General features: G+C 38.8%; 1 protein-coding gene across 5 annotated transcripts in view; it reads left to right on the forward strand.

Moving 5' to 3' along the window:
• Positions 1-23,377, forward strand: part of TLK2 (tousled like kinase 2) — a 109,858-nt gene that overhangs the window by 2,844 nt on the left and 83,637 nt on the right. For 3 of the 5 annotated variants that reach the window (XM_060080666.1, XM_060080664.1, XM_060080667.1), the window contains exon 2: positions 273-358. In XM_060080666.1, the coding sequence (XP_059936649.1) occupies positions 278-358 (81 nt within the window). In that variant the 5' untranslated portion in view covers positions 273-277. The remainder of the gene's footprint in view (positions 1-272; positions 359-23,377) is intronic. The other 2 variants (XM_060080665.1, XM_060080668.1) reach the window with 1 other exon arrangement.

The raw sequence follows: 23,377 nt of genomic DNA on the forward strand, positions 1-23,377 counted from the left end.
TTCGTGGACCAGGGCTCGAGCCCGTGTCCCCTGCATTGGCAGGCGGATTCTTAACCACTGCTCAGAAGAGGACTTTTGAGGCACTTTATAACTTTAAATGTATTACTGTTTGATGCAGCACATTGTAGTTTATTACTTGTATGCCATATTTATTTGAGGTTTACCTGTACGTGACCATTTGGTGAAATAATTACTCTGAGTTTTGTTATATCTAAAAATTGGTTCCTCATGTTTTAGCTTTTATGGTCTCACAGGTTCTTTTTCTTTTTCAGTAGAAATGATGGAAGAATTGCATAGCCTGGACCCCCGACGGCAGGAATTATTAGAGGCCAGGTTTACTGGAGTTGGTGTTAGTAAGGTGAGTAAAATGATGATAACAAACACTGCTTATAGTCTAATGTAAACACATTTAAAAACAAAGAGCAATTTGGGTGGATCATACAGATACACTGAAGGGGAGACGATTTGGCTTACGGTTCCAGTGAGCTTTTAAATCCTACCAGTTGTTCCAGTCATTTAACAGTATGCTTGAAGGTACTCTCTATGGGAGGATATACTTCTTTTTACCCTCTAATATGGGAGAGGTTTCCCATGGGTCTGTTGCAAGGATATTAACAGGATGTGTATGTAGATTCTATGCCACATTTTGTCAAAGCTCAGTCACTCAGAAAAAACTGTTAATGAAAAGGTATTGGCATAGCTTCATTACGCTGGACTTTCTGGATAGTTATATGTAGAGTTTTGAAAAATCTGCCTCTGCTAAGTCTGTCAGTTCTCTAAATCTGCAGTTCAGCAGATTCCTCCTGGTTGTACCCCCAGACTGCTTTTTCTCTCCTTCTATTTTTCCTTCTTGTTCATTCTTTATTTTGTTCCAGGAGCATAAAATAAGATCAGGCCTCATTAATGGGCGGGTGTTAAGTTAAGCAGTGTTATGGCTTCCTATGCATTCTTATATACCTGCTACTTCACCCCCTACTCTCATAGGATGGCTTTAGTACAAAATGTAAAACATATTTATGATTTTAATACAGTATGTAAAATATGTTTATGATGTTTTATTTAAAATCTTTACCAATCTAAGGTGTTGCTTCCTTGGGCTTGAGACTCGAGAATTTTTGATCTTTGACTTCATGTGATACATTCCTTCCTGTGCTTTTCAAGAAATCTTATTTCTCATGGTGACTTAGATCTTAGTCTCATGCTTTGGTCAGTAGCTTCTTAATATTTATTTATTTATTTAGGCTGTGTTGGGTCGTTGTTGCTGCACACGGGCTTTCTCTAGTTGCCACGAGCGAGGGTTACTCTTTGTTGCGGTGCACGGGCTTCTCATTGCGGTGGCTTCTCTTGTTGCGGAGCACAGGCTCTAGGCATGCGGGCTGCAGTAGTTGTGGCACTTGGGCTCAGTAGTTGTGGCTCGTGGGCTCTAGAGCGCAGACTCAGTAGTTGTGGCGCATGGGCTTCGTTGCTCCACGGCATGTGGGATCTTCCCGAACCAGGGCTCGAACCCATGTCCCCTGCATTAGCAAGCGGGTTCTTAACCACTGCGCCACCAGGGAAGCCCCAGTAGCTTCTTAAAGGAGAAGGTGTTTGTCAGGGTTTAGTTGGAAAAACTGGCTGCTTTGAGGAGTCTCATAATTTTGGTGAGCTGGAATAGCCTGATAGTTTTTGTTCATTCAACGGCTACTGAGTACCTGCTGCATACTAGGCATTGTGCAGGGTGTTAGGGATGACGCCTCAGTACAGTGCTTCCAAGCCTCCCCGCAGTGTGGAGAGGGCAAGTGCTCTAGACAGAGAGCTGATGCTGTGATGAGAGCTGTATTAGAGCTGTGGTAAGGTGCTATGGGAACACAGGATTTGTTACACGTTTTGTAATTCTTGGTTTCTTGGCCTCTTTAAATAACTGACTTCTGTGGCACTTTGGAGCAGCTATACTCCTGACTGTTGCTGTATATTAAAGTTACATGTGTAAATCTGAATTCTCTGATCTAGGTGAAGTAGCTTCAACTGTAAGTGAGCAGTATATTTGAGTATTAAGTTGATCTCTGATTCAATTGATTACCTAATAATGACCTGTGTTGTGTCTTTTAACTGGGGAATTCAGCAAAAGGCTCTTATCCAAATCTGTCTGTTCAGATGGTCACCTACTGAGTAAAAGTGAGTTTGTATTCAAATTGTATGCGGTTTAAACTCTTTGGGCTTCCTTGTTAGGATGCTTTTCTTTCCTTCTGTTTTTAGGTTCATGGTAGCTGTATCCAAGCATACTTTCCATGGGGTAGAGCGTAAGTTACAGGAATGAGTAACATTGTGAATTCTGCTGCCCAGGCCCAACCTAAAATCATGTAACTAAGGTGTCAGAAAACTTTATCTGTTTAATAGCAAGTTCTCCGTTTGATACATAGAAAGAAGTTACTTTATATCCAAAAGCTTTTATGCCATTAATTGTATGTCATTTTGAAGTTTCCAATCATGGTAAGTATATTGATTACAATAAATTTGTTATTCATGGACTAGCAGGAGAGTATTTGTACCCATAGCAAAGAAACTTGGGAAGAAAAAAAAAAGGCAAGTAAATTATCCTGTGTTTTGTGGAGTTAGGAAGAGGAAAAAGAAAATCTCCATTTTGCAGGACTTCTTTTGCCTCCAAGACATTGTACCTCTCATACCACTGATTTGAAATAGGAGTGGGGAGGTGGCCACAATACTGGAAGAAAAGGTGCTTTTGGATAAACTCCTTCTAGCTTGGAATTCCTCATTATGTGTCATAATTTCTCAATGAGGATGTCACTGTGTTGATGACAGCTTTCATTTTTACAGAGATCATGCGCGCTTTCAGCCCTTGCTCCAAATGGGAGAGCAGAGTGACTTTCCTGTGATAGTGCCATCTAGTGGGACATGGGCTGTCTCTTGAGTCTCTGCTAACTATTCATAACATTTTCAGTACTTTTTGATGTCCATAGAAGGAAGAAGGTCAGTGCCACTGTGGATTCTTTCCTAGTGGACAGGGTGTTTTAAGTAGCTGCAGTCTTTGAACTTCCTGGTTATTATAGATATTCTGTCATGTTGCCTTGAGTGTTTTGTACCTGCAAATTGGATATACATCACAAAACTTAGGCTAAAAGAAAATGGCCAAGCCACCACATTTATTACTTATAGTATTTAAGTTGCTCTTTACTTATATTTAGGTTATTGGCAAATTAAAAACTTTCTTGTACATTGCATTTATATGCATTAATTTGATGTAATTTTATGTATAATATTTAACTTATAATAATTGGTAAAACAAAGGCATTTGTTTTGCACTTTGGGATGCACCATGTGGTTTTGTTTAAGAGATTGATGCTTTCTGTCATCAGTGAGTTGATAATAGAGGAAGGTAACCTGATGTGCACTAATCTATAGCTGACTTTTCTCCTCTAGTCTATCTGCCACGTTTACGAGGACCTGTAGCCATACTCTTAGCATTTTTGAGGTGATAGATTAATTGGGTTACGAACCTACTTCTTCATTTCTTGTTGACTTGACATGTGAGCTATCCTTCTTTAAGTTCTCTTCCTTTAAGTGCTAGATAATCCACTTCCAGTAATGTGAAACTGACTGTACCTTGTATTCATATGTTTTCAATGAGGACTTGATGCAGTTTATATTCGCTACTCTCTCCCCTTTTTTTTTTTTTTTTTTTTTTTTTCCGGTATGCGGGCCTCTCACTGCTGTGGCCTCCCCCGCCGCGGAGCACAGGCTCCGGACGCGCAGGCTCCGGACGCGCAGGCCCAGCGGCCATGGCCCACGGGCCCAGCCGCCCCGCGGCATATGGGATCCTCCCAGACCGGGGCACGAACCCGTATCCCCTGCATCGGCAGGCGGACTCCCAACCACTTGCGCCACCAGGGAGGCCCTCTCTCCCCTTTTGACAACTTAAATACAGGTAGTCTTGTCTCTGATTCTCAAGACTGTAAAGTAGGTGGATTTCCACCCTTGCATGCACTGTTAACTGTACCTAGTTGAATTTTAATGCTAAGATAGTAACAAATACTCTTCCATGTGTCAGATACTGTCCTGAGTACAATAAAAGCAGTAAGTGAATTTAGATATTTCATAACAGGGATACTAGTCTTTTTTTTTTTTATTTTTATTTATTTATTTATTTATTTATCTATCTATCTATCTATCTATCTATCTATCTATTTATTTATTTATTTATGGCTGTGTTGGATCTTCGTCTCTGCGCGAGGGCTCTCTCTAGTTGCGGCGAGCGGGGGCCACTCTTCATCGCGGTGCGTGGGCCTCTCACTGTCGCGGCCTCTCGTTGCGGAGCACAGGCTCCAGACGCACAGGCTCAGTAGTTGTGGCTCACGGGCCTAGTTGCTCCACGGTATGTGGGATCTTCCCGGACCAGGGCTCGAACCCGTGTCCCTGCATCGGCAGGCAGACTCTCAACCACTGCGCCACCAGGGAAGCCCACAGGGATACTAGTCTTAATAAACATTCCTTCTCTTTTTATAAGACACACTAACTGATGCCCACTGCATTGCTCCCACCAGTTGATTTATAGACTTACCGAGGGTCACTTTATGACAGCTTGCACTTGTATTATAATCATATAGTTCAATACAAAATTGTGTTAACCATTGACATATGATTGTAAGATGAAAGAATTGTCGATTCGGTGAAAACTAAGTTAACTGCCTTGGAAAGACTGAATATAAAATGAGTCAATAAGGAGATAACTATAAAAATTTATTAAAAAATTTTTTTTAATCTGGAAGAATTCTTCATTTAGATCCTTGACAAGTATCTTTAAAGTTCTTGCTTCACTTTTAAAGAAATTGAAACTGGAAATTGTAGATGATGCATTATGGATGTGGTTTGTGTAAGACAGTGTGAAACTATAGTGAATCTATAACTCAAAGGGCCTGTATCAAAAGCTTGGCAACAGAATAAACATTTATGTTTTAAGTTCAAAGAAGATGTTTAAGGTGTTATTTTTTTAGGATTCCCCACTATCACTTACTTTTTTGATTAATGTCATTGGTTTCAGTTGTATTGAATGAAATGGATTATGCAGTGTGTTGATGGTATTGACAAGAAGAGCAAAATGAGAAGCCTTGAAAAGTGGCACTATCTCTTTTGGCACAGTAAGAACCTTCACTTTATAGAGCCTGAAGCAAGATCATGTAATTTTAGGTAGTACCACATAGTAGATTATTTATGTCTTCTTAAAGAAAAATGATCTCTTTTCCTATCTTTTATAAATTTGTGAGTCTGATATGTGAACATTTCAAATGATCACATTTGATTTCTGAAAAGACCTTTAACCAGCCAATACCTTTCTCCTGTCATTTAGTGAATTGCATCAATTAGAAGGTGTCAGTTATCAGTATCTAGTGTTAGCTATTTCACATACCAATGCCAGTAATTTTAAAGAATGTGTTTAGGTGTTTATATTTAGTACATAGTTAGATGGTCGATAAGCATAGATGTTGAAAAATAGTGTACATTTATACTGGTTAGTTTTAAGGAACTGTTGATAAATTTATTATGTTTGCTTTTATGTTACCTTCTCCTTTTCATTACAGATCTTCCTCGACTTACAGTGGGGTTATGTCTTGGTAAACTCATTGTAAGTTGAAAATATCAGAAGTTGAAAATGCATTTAACATACCTAACCTATTGAACATGGTAACTTAGCCTAGCCACCTTAAACGTGCTCAGAACACTTACATTAACCTACTATTGGGCAAAATCATCTAACACAAAGTGTGTTTTATAATAAAGTATTGAATATCTCATGTCATTTATTGAATACCGTACTGAAAGTGAAAAGCAGAATGATTGTCTAGGTACAGAATGGTTGTAAGTGTCTTGGTTCTTTTACCCTCGTGATTGCATGGCTCACTGGGAGCTGTGCTGATGCCGTTGCCCAGCGTCATGAGAGAGTGTTGTGTCACGTATTACTAGCCCGGGAAAAGATCACAATTCAAAGTTTGGAGTATGGTTTTAACTGAATGTATATCATATTTGCACCATCATAAGGTTGAAAAATCATTAAGTGGAACAGTTATAAGTCGGGGACCATCTGTACTTTAGTATTTATTTAATTCTACCCTCATTTCACATGTAGTCAAGTATCAACTCATTTCTCTTCTTTCCCTAGTATTTGTCTGCCCCACTGCTACTGCCTTAATCCAGACCTTCCTCATTCATAACTGTAATAGCTAGTTTCTCCTATCCCATTCATCTTTTTGTAAACTGCCACCAGTTATATTTCTAAAAATACCAGTATTACTGTTTTACTCCCTTGCTTTAAAGGCTCCACATTGCCTACTGGATAGAGTTAAAACTCCGTCCAAACTTTTTAGCTTCATGGATCGTTTTCTGCGCCCCCACTGCAGGGCGCTGCTACCTCAAACCATGACTGACCTTCTAACCTGTAATGTTAGTAAACAGGGTTCTGCTGTCTCCTGTACCGTCCCTTTTTATTGGTCACATGAACTTACAGTTCACTTTTCAAAGTATAATCTGGATATCCCTTCTGTATAGCTTTTCCAGATAGCTGCACCATCTAGTTGCATTACCTTATTAGCACCTGATAACCTACTTTTATTATAACACATTTGTTTTCCCCATTAGTCTCCTTGAGAACATGGGTGATACCTTTATTTCTGACTATTCAAGTGCTCAGCACATTGTATACACTGAATAAATCTTTGTTGAATTGGAAAAGAGTATTGAGAAGATGAAAATAGAGTTAATTGTCACCTATATAGGCATGTTCTTCTTTTTTTTTTTTTGCTGTACGCGGGCCTCTCACTGTGTGGCCTCTCCCGTTGCGGGGCACAGGCTCTGGACGCGCAGGCTCAGCGGCCATGGCTTACGGGCAGCCGCTCCGCGGCATGTGGGATCTTCCCGGACCGGGGCACGAACCTGTGTCCCCTGCATCGGCAGGCGCACTCTGAACCACTGCACCACCAGGGAATCCCCCATGTTTCTTCTTTTAATCTAGCTCCAAACTCTTGTCTAAGGTTGCATTTAAAGCAATGACATATATTTGGGCTTAAGTCTTCCTTATGTTTCTTTTAAAATCTTTCTTATGCTTCTTTTACCTTCTTTTGAAATTTTTTTGTAATTTATTGAGTAATTATCTGCTATGAAAGACAAACATTCTCATACTATTTTCCCCCCTACCTTCAAATTTTTGTCAGTTATATTATTATTTATTTTTAATATTCCATTTTTCCACCTTCTAGTTTGAAAGTTATGCACTCTTTTATTGGTTACCACAGAAGTTATAATATGTATCCTTAATTTATCAAAGATTAATGTTAAATCATTAACATTAAAATCATTAACATTTGCCCTCCTTTTTGTCAATATAAGGACCTTGAACATTTAACTCCATTATTCCTCTCCCACCTCACACGCTATTGTTCTGTATTTAATTGTATATGTATATATATTTAACTAGTAGGCTTTTAGAGCAGTTTTATATTTATAGAAAATTGAGCAGTTAGTACAGAGAGTTGTCATATACTACCATCCCATCCCTCCAGTTTCCCCTATTATTAACATGTTGCTTAAGTGTGGTAGACTTGTTACAAATTGATAAACCGGTATTGATACGTTATTATTAACGAAACTCCATAGTTTAACATTAGGATTTACTCTTCGTGTTGTACAGTTCTATGGCTTTTGATACATGAAAAAAAGTCATGTATTCACCATTTGTATATATATTTTAAGAGTCCACAGATTATTATTGCACCTGTTTTATAGTTACGTTCTTTTTGCCTAACCTACACGTTCACCTATGTGTTTACCACTTTCTTTGTCATTCATTCCTTTTCACATCTCTGCCCTTCTATCTGGAATATTTTTCCTTTTGCCTGAAATATATCCTTTGGAATTTCTCTAGTGTGGATCTACCAGTGATTGTCTCTTTATTTTGTCTGCTTTAAAATGTCTGTTTTTGGTTTTATTCTTGAATCGTGGTATTTTTGCTACGTTTAAAATTCTAAGTTGGTTGTTATTTCCTTTCAGTACATTGTTTACTATTGTCCACTGACTTCCATTATACTCTTTTTATTTTTAGTCTCATTGCCATTCTGTTGAAGGTAATCTATCTTTTCTTTGCCCATTTTCGAGATTTTCTTTTTGTCTTTGATCTTCTGCAGTATAATGTAGGGATGAGAGATATGTCTAGATTGGATTACTTTTTTTCTTTATTATTTTCCTGAGCTTTATTTACATCTGAATATTTTTGGGGAACCTGAGAATACACTTAAAAGAAATAGATTTTAGTTTTTAGAGCAGGTTTAGGCTCACAGAAAAATTGAGTGGAAGGTACAGAGATTTCCCAGATACCTCCTGGCCCTGCACATTTGTTACAACTGATGAACCTATATTGACATCTTATCACCCAAAGTCCATGGTGTACATTAGGGTTCACTCTTGGTGTTGTACATTCTATGGGTTTGGTCAAATGTATAATGATATATATTTGTTATACTATCATACAAAGTAGTTTTACTGCCCTAAAATCCTCTGTGCTCCAGCTGTTCATCCCTCCCTCCCCTAACCCTAGGCAACTACTGATCTTTTTACTGTCTCCATAGTTTTATCTTTTCTGGCATGTCATGTAGTTGGAATCATACCGTATGTAGCCTTTTCAGATTGGCTTCTTTTACTTAGTAATACTCATTTAAGTTTTCTCTGTGTCTTTCCATGGGTTGTTACCTCTTTAAAAAAAAATTTTTTTAAAGCACTGAGTAGTATTTCATTGTCTGGATGTACCACAGTTTATTTATCTGTCCATTCACCTACTAAAGAGTGTCTTGGTTGCTTCCAAGTTTTAGCAGTTATGAATAAAGCTGCTATAAACATCTGTATGCAGATTTTTATGAATGGTTGGATTATTTTGATTTATTCTGCTTGGAATTTATTGGATTTCTTAAATCTGTGGGTTGCTGGTTTTCATCAGTTCTAGAATATTCTCAGCCATTGTCTCTTCATATATTGCCTCTGCCTTCCACTCTGTCTTCTCTTTCTTGCACTCCATTTAAACATATGTTAGACCTTCTTACTGTATTTTCTCTGCCTCTTACCCTATCTTCTGGATTGCTGGTCTTTATTTCCCACGGCTGAATACTGAGTAGGTTGTTCTGAAATTTCCTTGCACTTTTGTATTTCTTCTGATACCTCCACTTCTTTATTTTCTCTTTAAATTTGTGTAATCTCCATAATTCTATCCATTGAGTTTTCATGAGGACTGGTGTATTCCTAGGTGGCTGTTACCCTGAAAGGGTAGCCCTGTGCTCTTTGTTTAAAGTATAGGGTAGATTTCCCAGAATCCCCTCATTGGGCAGGTCCTGGGCTTTGACTTTCTTCTTTCTCGACACACTCGGGCCTCCTAAAGTACAGCTAGCTCAGTTTCAAAGCTTTTTCTTTAGAATTAAACCAGCAAATGCCCTCAAATAGAAATACTGTTTTTTGAGTGCTGATCTTACCTTTCTGAATTCTTGTCTTATGGATTTTGGTGCAGTAATACCTTATTTCTCTTTTTCGCCGTCAGTAATATAAATTTGGTTGACGCTTAACAAAGTGTACATGAACTCTTGTGCCACAGTGGTTAGAGAATCCATATCCATATCTAGTTTTCCTCCTTGTGATTTTCACTTTTCATCTGCTTCCTTCCTTCCTATATGTGGTCAGTATTGTCATTACACCTGGCTGTTAGTCAGTTATGTTACTTCTTATTTTCTGTTTACTTTTAGTTAAAGATTAAATTGAAGTATTTCTTAACTTTTTTTTTAAGGCAAGGAGGAAGAAAGAAAGCAAGTAAGGTTGTATTATCAATGATTTTTTAACGTTTTCTGAATGCTTTTAAGGCTTTATTTTTTACCTGATTTATCTTTAAATTTATTTATTTATTTTTGGCTGCGCTGGGTCTTCGTTGCTGTGGGCTTTCTCTCTACTTGCCACGAGCAGGGGCTATTCTTGGTTGTGGTGTGTGGGCTTCTCATTGCGGTGGCTTCTCTTGTTGCAGAGCACGGGCTCTAGGCATGTGGGTTTCAGTAGCGGTGGCACACAGGCTCAGTAGTTGTGGCTCGCAGGCTCTAGAACGCAGGCTCAGTAGTTATGGTACACGGACTTAGTTGCTCCGCAGCATGGGGGATCTCTCCGGACCAGGGATTGAACCCGTGTCCCCTGCATTGGCAGGCGGATTCTTAACCACTGTGCCATCAGGGAAGTCCTATCAATGATTTCTTATTTCAAACTTGAGTCTAGAGATGGTTTGGCTTGGTTAGTCTTGTTCATCCTCTTTACCTTGTCGGGGTCTCAAATTGCTAGGTACCTCTTTTGTTTTCAGTGCTAATGTTTATAAAGTTGCATCCTAAAAATGTTTCTAATAAATTGTTTTAAACAAGATCTGTTACGATGTGTTTTTTTTGTTTTGTTTTGTTTTGTTTTTGCGGTACGCGGGCCTCTCACTGTTGTGGCCTCTCCCATTGCGGAGCACAGGCTCCGGACGCGCAGGCTCAGCGGCCATGGCTCACGGGCCCAGCCGCTCCGCGGCATGTGGGATCTTCCCAGACCGGGGCACGAACCCGTATCCCCTGCATTGGCAGGCGGACTCTCAACCACTGCGCCACCAGGGAAGCCCTTTTTTTTTTTTTTGCTAGGTCCCTCTTGATGGTAGGTTTCACTTGGTCCTAACTACTACTGTGTGTAATGGGATGGATTAGTTTAGAATCTGCTTCCTAGTATGTTAGCCATGTTTAAACACTTCTTAGGCTGTTCTTTTTGACGTTTTACAGTCCAGTTTCCCTTTTTCCCTAATCCAGAAAGAGACTTGGCTTTTTCTAGTCCCAAATTTACCTTGTTTAGACTTTAGGCATATTAAAAAGAAAATCATTCCTGGAGTATTTGGTGACTTTGCCCTGCACGAGGGTTGCCCTTCCCATCTCTCTGTTCTTTTTGGTTCATTTGAGGCTAGGCTTTGACTTAGTGTGGCGCCACAAAGTTTCTATTGTAGGGTCATTTGTCCTAGCACCTGCTTGCCCCCTGATCAGCTTTTTTTTGCCCTTAGAGACTTTCATGGGGAATCTTATTTCATAATTTGGACTGCTCTTGCTTTCTACCCAAGGAATACTCCTTTGCAGGTTAGAGCAGTCTGAAGGATCTGGAGTACTAGTAAAAGCTCTTCTTCTCATTTGGTTGATTAGTTTTGCCTGTTTTCCAAGGTTCTCACGACTAAGTCAGGCTCTTTGCTTTCTTCCCACTTTTCATACACTAGTTTTGCAGAATCTTATCTTTACTGTTTAACAATAGAACATAGTTATACTGTATTAGCCATCAGATACAAGCAGTATCATTCCCCTCACAGATATACCTTGTGCTGAGGAATGTTCACAGTCAGATGCTCACAGTAAGAGAATTTTGTTTTTTGTTTTTTTACTTTTTGGCCGCACCGTGCAGCATCTGGGATCTTAGTTCCCCAACCAGGGATCGAACCCTTCCCCCCTGCAGTGGAAGCAGGAGGTCTTAACTGCTGGACCGCCAGGGAAGTCACTGGTTCAGTTTTTGATAATTTTAGAAACCTAATTGGTAATTTCCTGTGCAATTTGGAATACAGAGCTAAGAATGGCATTTCGTTATAGTCCTATCTTACGCTTTTAACTTAACCTCACTCTCCCCCCTTTTAACTGCATATACTGCAAAGTGTACTGGAATAGGAATAATCTAGCTTTGGTTCTAGTACCTTCTAAGAAGTTAATTAACTGTATGACTTGGAAGTCAGTTTAATTCTGGGTACTTCCAGTTTAAGAAAATTATTTTTGATGATCTGCACCAAAAGAGGGATCCATATTTGAGAAAGGGGAAAACAAAAATTAAAAATTCCATTTAGACATTAATCCTATCAAAGAGCGAGTAGTGGCGTTAAAATACAAAACCCTCAGGAACAAAGGCTAGAAAAAAATCTTGCCAAAATTCTTTCCTTATTAACCCTTTCATTATGTGTATATAGACTTCTGGGAATTTGGATTGCAAATACCAAAGGAACAAGAAAAGCACTTTGTTCTGCCCATTAAGTATAGTCTGAGACAGTGGCAAGGAAGATAGAGGTGGAGTGTTTTTCTAAAAGTATTCTTTAAAAAAAGGGTGATGTCTGTTTCCTAATTCTAACTAGATGAGGGAGATAAAGAGGTTGGTCATCAAACTTCACTCTTTTTTTTAAACTGAAGTATAGTTGATTTACGATGTTGTGTTAGTCTTTCTTGTACAGCAAAGTGATTCAGTTATCTATCTATCTACCTATCTATGTATATTCTTTTTCATACTCTTTTCCATCATGGTTTATTACAGGATATTGAATATAGTTGCCTGTGCTATACAATAAGACCTCCCTTATCCATTCTATATATAATAGTTTGCATCTGTTAATCCCAGACTCCCAGTCCAACCGTCCCCTGCCTCCCCTCCCCCTTGGCAACCACAAGTCTGTTCTCTATGTCTGTGAGTCTGTTTCTTTTTTGTAGGTAAGTTTATTTGTGCCATATTTTAGATTCCATATATAAGTGATATTATATGGTATTTGTCCTTGTCTGTCTGGCTTACCTCACTTAGTATGATAATCTCCAGGTCTTTCCATGTTTCTGCAACTGACATTACTTCATTCTTTTTTTATGGCTGAGTGATATTCCATTGTATATATACGTACAACTTCTTTATCCATTCATCTGTTGATGGACACTTAGGTTGCTTCCATGTCTTGGCTATTGTACATAGTGCTGCTATGAACATTCATATGCATGTATCGTTTTGAATTAGAATCTTTGTCTTTTCCAGATATATGCCCAGGGGTGGGATTGAAGGATCATATGGCAACTCTTTAGTTTTTTGAGGAACCTCCATACTGTTCTCCATAGTGGCTGCACCAATTTACGTTCCCACCAACAGTGTAGGAGGTTTCTCTTTTCTCCACATCCCCTCCAGCATTTGTTATTTGGAGACTTTTTAATGATGGCCACTCTGACCGGTGTGAGTGATACCTCACTGTAGTTTGGATTTGCATTTCTCTAATAGTTAGCGTTGTTGAGCATCTTTTCATATGCCTGTTTGCCATCTGTATGTCTTTGGAGGAATGTCTGTTTAGGTCTTCTGCCCGTTTTTTGATTGGATTGTTTGTTTTTTTGTTATTGAGTTGTATGAGCTCTTTGTATATTTTGGCAATTAAGTCTTTGTCAGTTGCATCGTTTGCAAATATTTTCTCCCAGTCCATAGGTTGTCTTTAAGTTTTATTTATGGTGTCCTTTGCTGAACTTCACTCTTTTTAAAATTGTAGTAAATATACATGACATAAAATTTACCATTCTAAGCATTTTTGAGTGTACAGTGCCTTCACTTTGTTGTACAGCCATCACCACCGTCCCTTTCAAGAACTTTTTCATCTTGCAGAAATGAAACTGTACTCATTAAACAATAAATCCACGTTTATGCCTCCCCTTAGTCCCTGGCAACCACCATTCTACTTTGTTTCCATGCATTTGACTACTCTAGAAATGTCATATAAGTGGACTCATACGGTGTTTGTCTTTTTGTGACTGGCTTATTTTACTTAGCATAATATTCTCAAGGTTCATCCGTGTTGTAGCATGTGTCGGAATTTCCTTTCTTTTCAAGGCTGAATAATATTATCTGTACCACATTTTATTTATCCATGTATCTGTCAGTGGTCACTTGGGTTACTTCTGTGTTTTGGCTACTGTGAGCAATGCTGCTATGAACATGAGTGTACAGATATCTGTTCGAGTCCCTGCTTTCAGTTATTTTGCGTGTATATGCAGAAGTGGAATGATTGGATTTTATTAAACTCACTTTTTTGTTGAAGCTTGACCTCCTCTCATCCCGTATCGTTGACAAAGCGCAGTCAGAAAATGGTGATTGTTTTTCTTTTAGTCCACATTTAGCAAAAGCCCTAGAAGTCTTGAAAATTTTGTTAGCATCTGCACAACTAGTAATACTACTCAAATGGCAGTTATTTTTGCAAATGGTATTATTGGCCCAGGATGTTGACAAAGTAAGTAACTTGGTGAGTTACATAGCATTGTTGAGCATCTTTTCACGTGCCTATTGGCCATCTGTATGTCTTTGGAGAAATGTCTATTTCAACGCCTTTTATTTTAACCAAAGCATAGTTTAGTTTTAAAATGGTAACAGTAAGTGGCTATCCAAATTTGCTGTACTAGAATTTTTCTTTTCTTTTCTTTTTTTTTTCCCCAGTACGCAGGCCTCTCACTGTTGCGGCCTTTCCTGCTGCGGAGCACAGGCTCCAGACGTGCAGGCTCAGCGGCCATGGCTCACGGGCCCAGCCGCTCCGCGGCATGTGGGATCTTCCCGGACCGCGGCATGAACCCGTGTCCCCTGCATCGGCAGGCTGACTCTCAACCACTAAATTCTAGGGAAGCCCTAGAATTTTATTTTAACCAGTATTACCTCAAGTATTAAGTCCTGTGAAGACTGTTAATGTTGCCTACATAAAGATAACAAGGTGATGGTATCTGTTGTAATAGATGTGACCCGTGTGACTAATAACTTTGCTTTTATAAAGAGTAAGTATGTGACTTTTATCACATAGTCTGCTGCCAGGGTTCATGTTGATTTAATTTCTGTTTTGTCTGTCTCCAGAGGAATACTAAGGATTAATTGTGGAATTAAAATGTAATCTGAAGGGCCAGCTAATCTCAGGAGATGGTGCCTCTAGTTCAGGATATATTCTGTTATATTAACTAACTTCAGCAGGCAGATTTAATGTTCAAATTTGGCAGAAGCTACTAGTATCAAACCAAAACTAACTTGTCCAATCTCCATTATATTAACAATTGACTAGCTAGAATCAAGGCACAAAATATTCCATCAGCTTCTAATGAAAAGCTGTTTGACCTGCTGTGTGATAATCTGGATGAGATGAAGGAGAAGAAACATAATAGCTATATTGAAATTTTAGTGCCCAAATTTTTCAGCAGTTAAGTTCAGCTAACTCTTATTGAGTCTGTACTATGTATAGGCGTTACAGAGGATTAAACAACTAGATGCACTGCATACTCTTGAGGCACTTATAATCAGGCAGGCATGGACCCATATGTCTATGGCACACAGCTGGTAGTGGATATGGAGATGTGAAGGTATTATGAACCTAAAAGAAGGGGGCACAAGTACATATGTATATTCACTCCCCTCCATTAAAAACAATATGGAGATGTGAAGGTATTATGAGCCTAAAAGGAGAGAGCGTAGTAATTAATTTGCTTGGGGGTCAGATTGTGGAAGGATGAGACTTTTTGTTTCACAGTAAGATCACTATAGCTAACCAACCTAAGAAAAATTCAGATAAAATATTATGAATAAGTCACAGAATGATAGTGTAGAATAGCTTGGTTTTATTTTTTTTTAATATTTATTTATTTATTTGCCTGCACCTGGTCTTAGTTGCAGCACATGGGGTCTTCGTTGCCGCGTGTGGGATCTTTAGTTGCAGCGCGAGAACTCTTAGTTGTGGCATGTGGGATCTAGTTCCCTGACCAGGGATCGAACACTGGCCCCCTGCATTGGGAGCGTGGAGTCTTTGTATGTATGTATTTATGGCCGTGTCTTTTTCCGGGGGGACAGGTCCACAGTTTTCACTACATTCTTAAAAAGTTCAGTGATTCACAATAGGGTTAAAGGAGTTCCCTGGTGGCACAGTGGTTAAGAATCCGCCTGCCAATGCAAAGGACATAGGTTCGAGCCCTGGTCTGGGAAGATCCCACATGCCACGGAGCAACTAAGTCCATGCGCCACAACTACTGAGCCTGTGCTCTAGAGCCCACGAGCCACAACTCCTGAAGCCCGCACGCCACAACTACCTAAGCCTGTGCGCCTAGAGCCTGTGCTCTGCAACGAAGAGTAGCCCCCCACTCGCTGCAACTAGAGAAAGCCCGCGTGCAGCAACAAAGACCCAACACAGCCAAAAATAAAAAAAATAAATAAAATTAAATCTTAAAAAAAAATAGGGTTAAAAACCACTATCTGGGGCTTCCCTGGTGGCGCAGTGGTTGAGAGTCCGCCTGCCGATTCAGGGGACACGGGTTCGTGCCCCGGTCCGGGAGAATCCCACATGCCGTGGAGCGGCTGGGCCCGTGGGCCATGGCCGCTGGGCCTGCGCGTCCGGAGCCTGTGCTCTGCAGCAGGAGAGGCCACAGCAGTGAGAGGCCCACGTACCACAAAAAAAACCACCCAAAACAACAACAACAAAAAACCCCACTATCTGGCAGTTAGTTGTTTCAAATTAGAACACATCGCTTTGAATCGTATTTCTCTTTTACAGAAGTATTTGAGCAGAAGCATGTAAGTAATTATTAGAGATGTTGCGTGGAAAGTTATTGTGTAGGAGAATGGACTAAATCTAATTCCCAATCCTTTATTATCCTTCCCTTCACTCCCTGGGAGGCCATGTTTTAAAAAGCCTGTTTTCTATTAAACTGAATTTATTAAGCAATACCTTATTTCCCCAGTTTTATTAATTAGAGCTTTAGGGCAGTATGAGGTGAGTTTTACTACATAGAGTTAATCCTTTCATCTATACTGAGTTGATGAAATTTTAGCTAAAGTCAAGTCAGTTTATCATTTTAAGTAGGCTGTATAGGTGAAAAATAGTTCAGGACCCACACTGTTATCTTTAGGACTTATTAGGGATCTAAGGAACAAATCTCTATACCAGATAATCTCCAAGGCTCTTTTGCGTTCTGTGTATCAGCAGTACATATTCTGAGGTTTTGATGAGGACCCATATTAAGTTCTAATACAAGTGCTGTTACAAATATACTCTCCCCATAACAGATTCCAGAGGGCTTTCATATTTTGGAATAATTTTGAATTAATCTGTAATTACAGTATGCATATTATTGAAAGTCACAATTCTGTTAAGTCCTGGAGAAAAAAACAGGAGCTATCTAAAATGAATTAGAAAGTTAAAAGATTTAATTTATTTAGAGATAGTTGGTGGTGTTATGTAAAGCCCTCTCTTTTTTGATGCTATATTATTATTTGGTGGCTTGTTTTGAAAGGGGATTTTTCTAGGGATGATTTAGAATATTTCATGTGGGGAAAAGTGAGGTGAATCTGTATGCCATACTAGATACTGGAGCAAAAGTTAAAAGGTCTTGCCTGTTAATAGCACTCAATTAGGACAATTTTTTAAAAAATTGTTACATATTCTGGAATAGAACCTGAGGAGCTGTTTGTTGTACAGAATTATTTGTTGTAGATAACTTATTTTATCTAGTTCTCCAAAGTTTTATTTATTTCTGAATAGAAATTTAGAACAAAATTTTTGTTATGGGCTATCCTTACAGAACTTTTTATAGTGACATTTGCTATAATGGGAATCTGCTTTTACTAACAAACCTTTGAGTACAATGAATTTTTTCTTTTTTTTTCTTTTTATTGGAGTATAGTTGATTTTCAATGTTGTGTTAGTTTCAGGAGTACAGCAAAGTGAATCAGTTATACATATACATATATCTACTCTTTTTTTAGATTCTTTTCCCATAGATTATTTGGAGGTTGGCTATGATAAGTTAAATATGCATAACACTAAGAAAATAACAAAACAGAGATAATAGCTCATGATCTCTTAGTGGAGATAAAATGGAATACTTGAAAAAATATGTATCTCAGTTCTAAAGAAGGATGGGGAGGAGGAAAAGAAACAAGAGATAGGAAAAGAAAGTAACATTGTAGGTTTAAACACAGATAATTAAATAAATTTGTAAATGGTCTAGCACTCCAATTAAGAGTGCCAGGTTAGATCATTGTTATGTGATCCAACTATGTGCTGTCTACAAGAAACCCACCTTATTTTTAACCTGCATCTTTGTATTTAAAAGGATGGAAAAAGATACTGTAAAAACACTAAGTATAAAAAGATTGGCGTGCCTATAGTTGTATTAGACAAAGGAGACTTCAGAACAAGGAAAATATTACAAGGGGTAATGAAGGGCATTTCATAATGAAAAAAGGATCAATCCATTGAGAAGACTCAGCCGTTGTAAATGTTATGCATCCAATAACAGAGCAAAGCAAAAACTGACAGTTGAAAGGAACAGTAGACGAATCCACAGCTTTAGTTGGAAATTGCAGTATTCTCTCTCAGTAGTTGATAGAACAAGCAGGCAAAAAAATCAGCAAGGATTTAAAAGATTTGGACAATACTGTCAGTGAACTGTACCTAATTGACATTTATAGAACACTATACCCACATGCTTTTCAGGCGCACATGGAACATTTACCAAAATGGACTATATCCTGGGCTATAAAACTTGTTTCAACAAATTTAAAAGGATTAAAATTATATAGAGAGTATTCCGACTACAACAAAATTAAATAAGAAATCAAAAAGAAAGATACCTGGAAAATCTCCAAATATTTGCAAGTTAAATAACATACTTCTAAATAAACTTTAGATCAAAGAAGAATTCACAGGGGAAATTAGAAAATCTTTTAACCTGCGTGAAAATGAAACACAGTCTATCAAAATTTGTGGTATGCAGCTAAAGCAGTGCTTTAGAAGGAAACAGTTTCAAAAGAAACATCTAAAATCGATGACCGAAGCTTCCCCCTTAAGATGTTAGAAAAAGAGCAGACTAAGTAGGAGAGAAATAAAGAGTTGAAATAAATGAAATAGAAAGCAACTCTGAATAACCCTATATTAATTAAAGAAATTGGATTTGTAATTAAAAGCCTTCCCACAAAGAAAAGTCCAGGCCCACATGGCTTTTATTGGTGAATTCTATCAAACATTTAAGGAAGAAATAATAACAAATTTTTCACAAATTTCAGAAAACACTTATGAGACCAGCATTATCTTGATGGCATACCAGGTAAAGACATTATGAAAAAAGAAAACCATAGCTCAGTATCCCTCATGAATATATATGCAAAAATCATTAACAAAATGTTAGTAAATTGAATCTAGCTCTCTATATGTATCCTATATGTATGATAACACATCATGACCAATTGGGTTTAATCCCAATTGCAAGGTAGATTGAATATTAAAAGTTAATGTAATCTGCCATATTGATAAAATAAAGGTGAAAAGTTAAATGAACTTGTAATAGATGCATAAAAAGCACTTGAACAGATTTCAGCACTAATTTGCGATAAAAGCTCTCAGCCGGTTAGGAATAGAAGGGAACTTCCTCAGTCTGATAAAAGGCGTCTATTAAAAACCTGCAATGAACCTCATACTTAAATGGTGAAAGATTGAGTGCTTTCAACCTAATGTCCAGAACATGTCAAGGATATTTGTTCTCACAGCTTCAATTCAGCATGTTCTGAACGTCCTAGCCAGATGCATTAAGGCAAGTAAAATGAATAAGCTTATAGATTGGAAAGGAAAAGTAAAACTATGTTTATTTTTTAGATGTCTTATATTGCTTTGGCCAGAAAGTTCCTTTGCTATTTAAGTAAAAATAAAAGACACATTTTTCATTTTCACCAAGAACTTTGTTGAACAACGTATTCACTGTTTTGTTCTACTACCTTCTGCCATTTTTCAGGCAACTTCATAATTCCATCTTCCCAAAACTTTCTCTTTTTTTTTTTTTTTCTGTTGTGGCCTCTCCCATTGCGGAGCACAGGCTCCGGACGCGCAGGCTCAGTGGCCATGGCTCACAGGCCCAGCTGCTCCGCGGCATGTGGGATCTTCCCGAACCGGGGCCCGAACCCGTGTCCTCTGCATCGGCAGGCGGACTCTCAACCACTGCGCCACCAGGGAAGCCCCAAAACTTTCTCTTTTTGAACAAAGAACTGTTCCATGTGCATTTTACAGTCTTCCAGGGAATTGAAATTTTTTCCATTAAGAGAATTTTGTAAAGACTGAAATAAATGGAAATCCAAAGGTGCAATGTCTAGTGAATATGGCGGATGAATCAGAACCATCCAGCCAAGCTGTAACAGTCTTTGCCTGGTTATCAAAGAAACATGTGGTCTTCTTGCGTTATCCTAATGGAAGATGATGCGTTTTCTGTTGACGAATTCCAGACACTTTTCGTCGAGTGCTGTTTTCAGTTGGTCTAATTGAGAGCAGTACTTGTTGGAATTAATCGTTTGGTTTTCCAGAAGGAGCTCATAATAGAGGACTCCCTTCCAATCCCACCATATACACAACATCACCTTCTTTGGATGAAGACCCGTCTTTGGTGTGGTTGGTGGTGGTTCATTTCACCTGCCCCACGATATCTTCTGTTCCACATTATCGTACAGTATCCAGTTTTCATTGCCTGTCACAATTTGTTTTAAAAACGGAACCTTTTCGTTATGTTTAAGTAGAGAATTGCATTCAGAAATATAGTCGAGAGTTTTTTTCGCTTAGCTTATGTGGAACCCAAACATCAAAGTGAGTAACATAACCAGGCTGGTGCAAATGGTTTTCAGTGCTTGATTTGGATATTTTGAGTATGTCGGCTATCTCCTGTGTGGTATAACGCTGATTGTTCTCAGTTAATGTCTCGATTTGATCGCTATCAACTTCAACTGGTGTACCCAACCGTGGAGCAGTGTCCAGCGAGAAATCTCCAGCATAAAACTTCGCAGACCACTTTTGACACGTTTGATCAGTCACAGCACCTTCTCCATAACACTGCACAAATCTTTTTTTGCATTTCAGTTGCATTTTTACCTTTCTTGAAATAATAAAGCATAATATGCTGAAAATGTTGCTTTTTTTCTTCCATCTTCAATATTAAAACGGCTACACAAAAATTCACCAATTTTGATGTGTTTTTAAAACGCACACTGATATGACAGCTGTCACAATACAGTCTAACAAAATTGTTTTGAATGAAGTTAAAGTGCCACTACACAGCCATCTTAGGGGAAAAGTCGAACGAACTTTTTGGCCAACCCAATAGATGACATGATTTTGCATGTAGAAAGCTCTGATTAATTGGTGTAAAAAAAAAAGTTACTAGAATTTAAGTTTAGCTAGGCTACAAGTTCAATTTCTGAAATACATCAATTGTATTTATGTAAACTTGCAATGTACAATTGGTAATTGAAATTTGAAAAGCAATACAATTTACAATAGCATCAAATAGTATAAATATAAAAACGTTCCCCAAGAAAAGAAGAGTGAGAATATTTCTTAGAGTTCCTTATAATAGAAGTTGCTTTGTATTCCCATTTCATTAATGAGGACATTGAGGTACAAAGGATTAAAAAATATCATTTGTTTATGAGCACACCTTCGTTAAGTACCTGTTATGTAATAGATACTGTGCTAGGGACATAGTATATAGTAGTGAGTAGAAGATTATCCCTTCACTCATGGAGTTTATGATCTAGTGGAGATTGCAGGGAGAAATAGATTGAGGGTGCTGTGTTCCCAGCCTTGATTTAGCTTTTTTTTTTTTTTTTTTTTGCGGTACGCGGGCCTCTCACTGCCGTGGCCTCTCCCGTTGCGGAGCACAGGCTCCAGACGCTCAGGCTCAGCGGCCATGGCTCACGGGCCCAGCCGCTCCGCGGCATGCGGGATCCTCCCGGACTGGGGCACGGACCCGTGTCCCCTGCATCAGCAGGCGGACTCTCAAACACTGCGCCACCAGGGAAGCCCTGATTTAGCATTTTTAATTTAGATCAGTGGTTCAAAGCCATTACCTTTTAGTTAGATTTTAAATATTGTGACTTGTTGAATAATCTGGCCTCTATGCGGGCAAACCATTTTATTGTAATATATGCCTGACAGTTTATAGAGTGGTTAAAACTGGTTGGCTTGGTTGTTTTTTTTTTGTTTTGTTTTTGGTTTTTTTTTTGGTACACGGGCCTCTCACTGCCGTGGCCTCTCCCGTTGCGGAACACAGGCTCCGGATGTGCAGGCTCAACGGCCATGGCTCACGGGCCCAACCGCTCGGCGGCATGTGGGATCCTCCCAGACCGGGGCACGAACCCATGTCCCCTGCATCGGCAGGCAGACTCTCAACCACTGCGCCACCAGGGAAGCCCGGCTTGGTTGTTTAAAGTTTCGTGTTAAGGATGGTCCATGCATATCTTCCCGTACTCCCATTGAGCACCAATTTTATTTCAGGCAGTATTTTACCCACCTCCCCAATATATAGTATTATTTAATCCTTGCAATATCCCTAAGGTGGGTGGTTTTTCCTTTTTTATCACAGATGAGAAGACCAGAGCTCATAGAGCTGAAGTGATTTGCCTAGTTTCATTCAGTGGTTCAGTGATTCAGTCCCACACCTACCTGACTTTAAACTGTGGGTACCAGCTATTCTCATTTTTCTATTGGTCACACCCCTGGGCCATCCCATTCTTGCCCATTCAGGAAATGTGAGTAAGTGAGATTAATTTTTATAGTGCTAAGTTTGAATCTTCCTTTTTTTTTTTAGAGAGAAAAACTTTTATTTATTTATTTATTTTGGCCGTGTTGGGCCTTGGTTGCTGCGCTCAGACTTTCTCTAGTTGAGGTGAGTGGGGGCTACTCTTCATTGTGGTGCACGGGCTTCTCATTGTGGTGGCTTCTCTTGTTGCGGAGCATGGGCTCTAGGTGCACAGGCTTCAGTAGTTGTGGCACATGGACTCAGTAGTTGTGGTGCATGGGCTCTAGAACCCAGGCTCAGTAGTTGTGGCGCACGGGCTTAGTTGCTTCGCTGCAAGTGGGATCTTCCCGGACCAGGACTCGAACCCGTGTTCCCTGCATTGGCAGGTGGATTCTTAACCACTGCGCCAACAGGGAAGCCCTGCAGTAGGAGTTTTGTTATACTGTTTCCTGTAGGAGAGAGCAGTGAGTTTGTTTCTTACAGATTAATTAATCTCTTCAAAACAGTAAAAACCAGGAACCTTAAACTTACTGGTCATCAAACTTTCTTTAGGGTTATGTATCCCTTGGATATTTTAATTCTGATTATGATTATCTTTCTTATGAAAGATTATGCTGATCTTTTAATCTTTGTTCTTATGACCATTTCTTCTGTGTTATCTTTACTGTGAATGTGCCCCATGATTTTGTACATAGCTTCCCTTTTCTATCTGTAAATATTAAATTTGTAGTTTTTAATCAATAAAGGAGAGGTTTTTTTGTTTGTTTTTCAGCATAAGGAGTAAGGTTAAAGGCTAAATTGTAAGCTTTATGATAAGCTATAAAGTCCATATGACTTGCTTTTATGTGAATTGAAGTCATACTCCTTTCCCTTAGGATTAGTTTTTTTAAATGATTAATTTTCAGTTGTATAAGGAATGCATGCATACTTTTATAATAACGAGAACTGTAATTGTTCAGAAAACTTTGGTATGTTTCCACCTAGATTTTTAAAATACTGTACTTATCCACTTG

This window comes from Mesoplodon densirostris, chromosome 18, assembly GCF_025265405.1.
Source record: "Mesoplodon densirostris isolate mMesDen1 chromosome 18, mMesDen1 primary haplotype, whole genome shotgun sequence".
Classification (NCBI taxonomy): domain Eukaryota; kingdom Metazoa; phylum Chordata; class Mammalia; order Artiodactyla; family Ziphiidae; genus Mesoplodon; species Mesoplodon densirostris.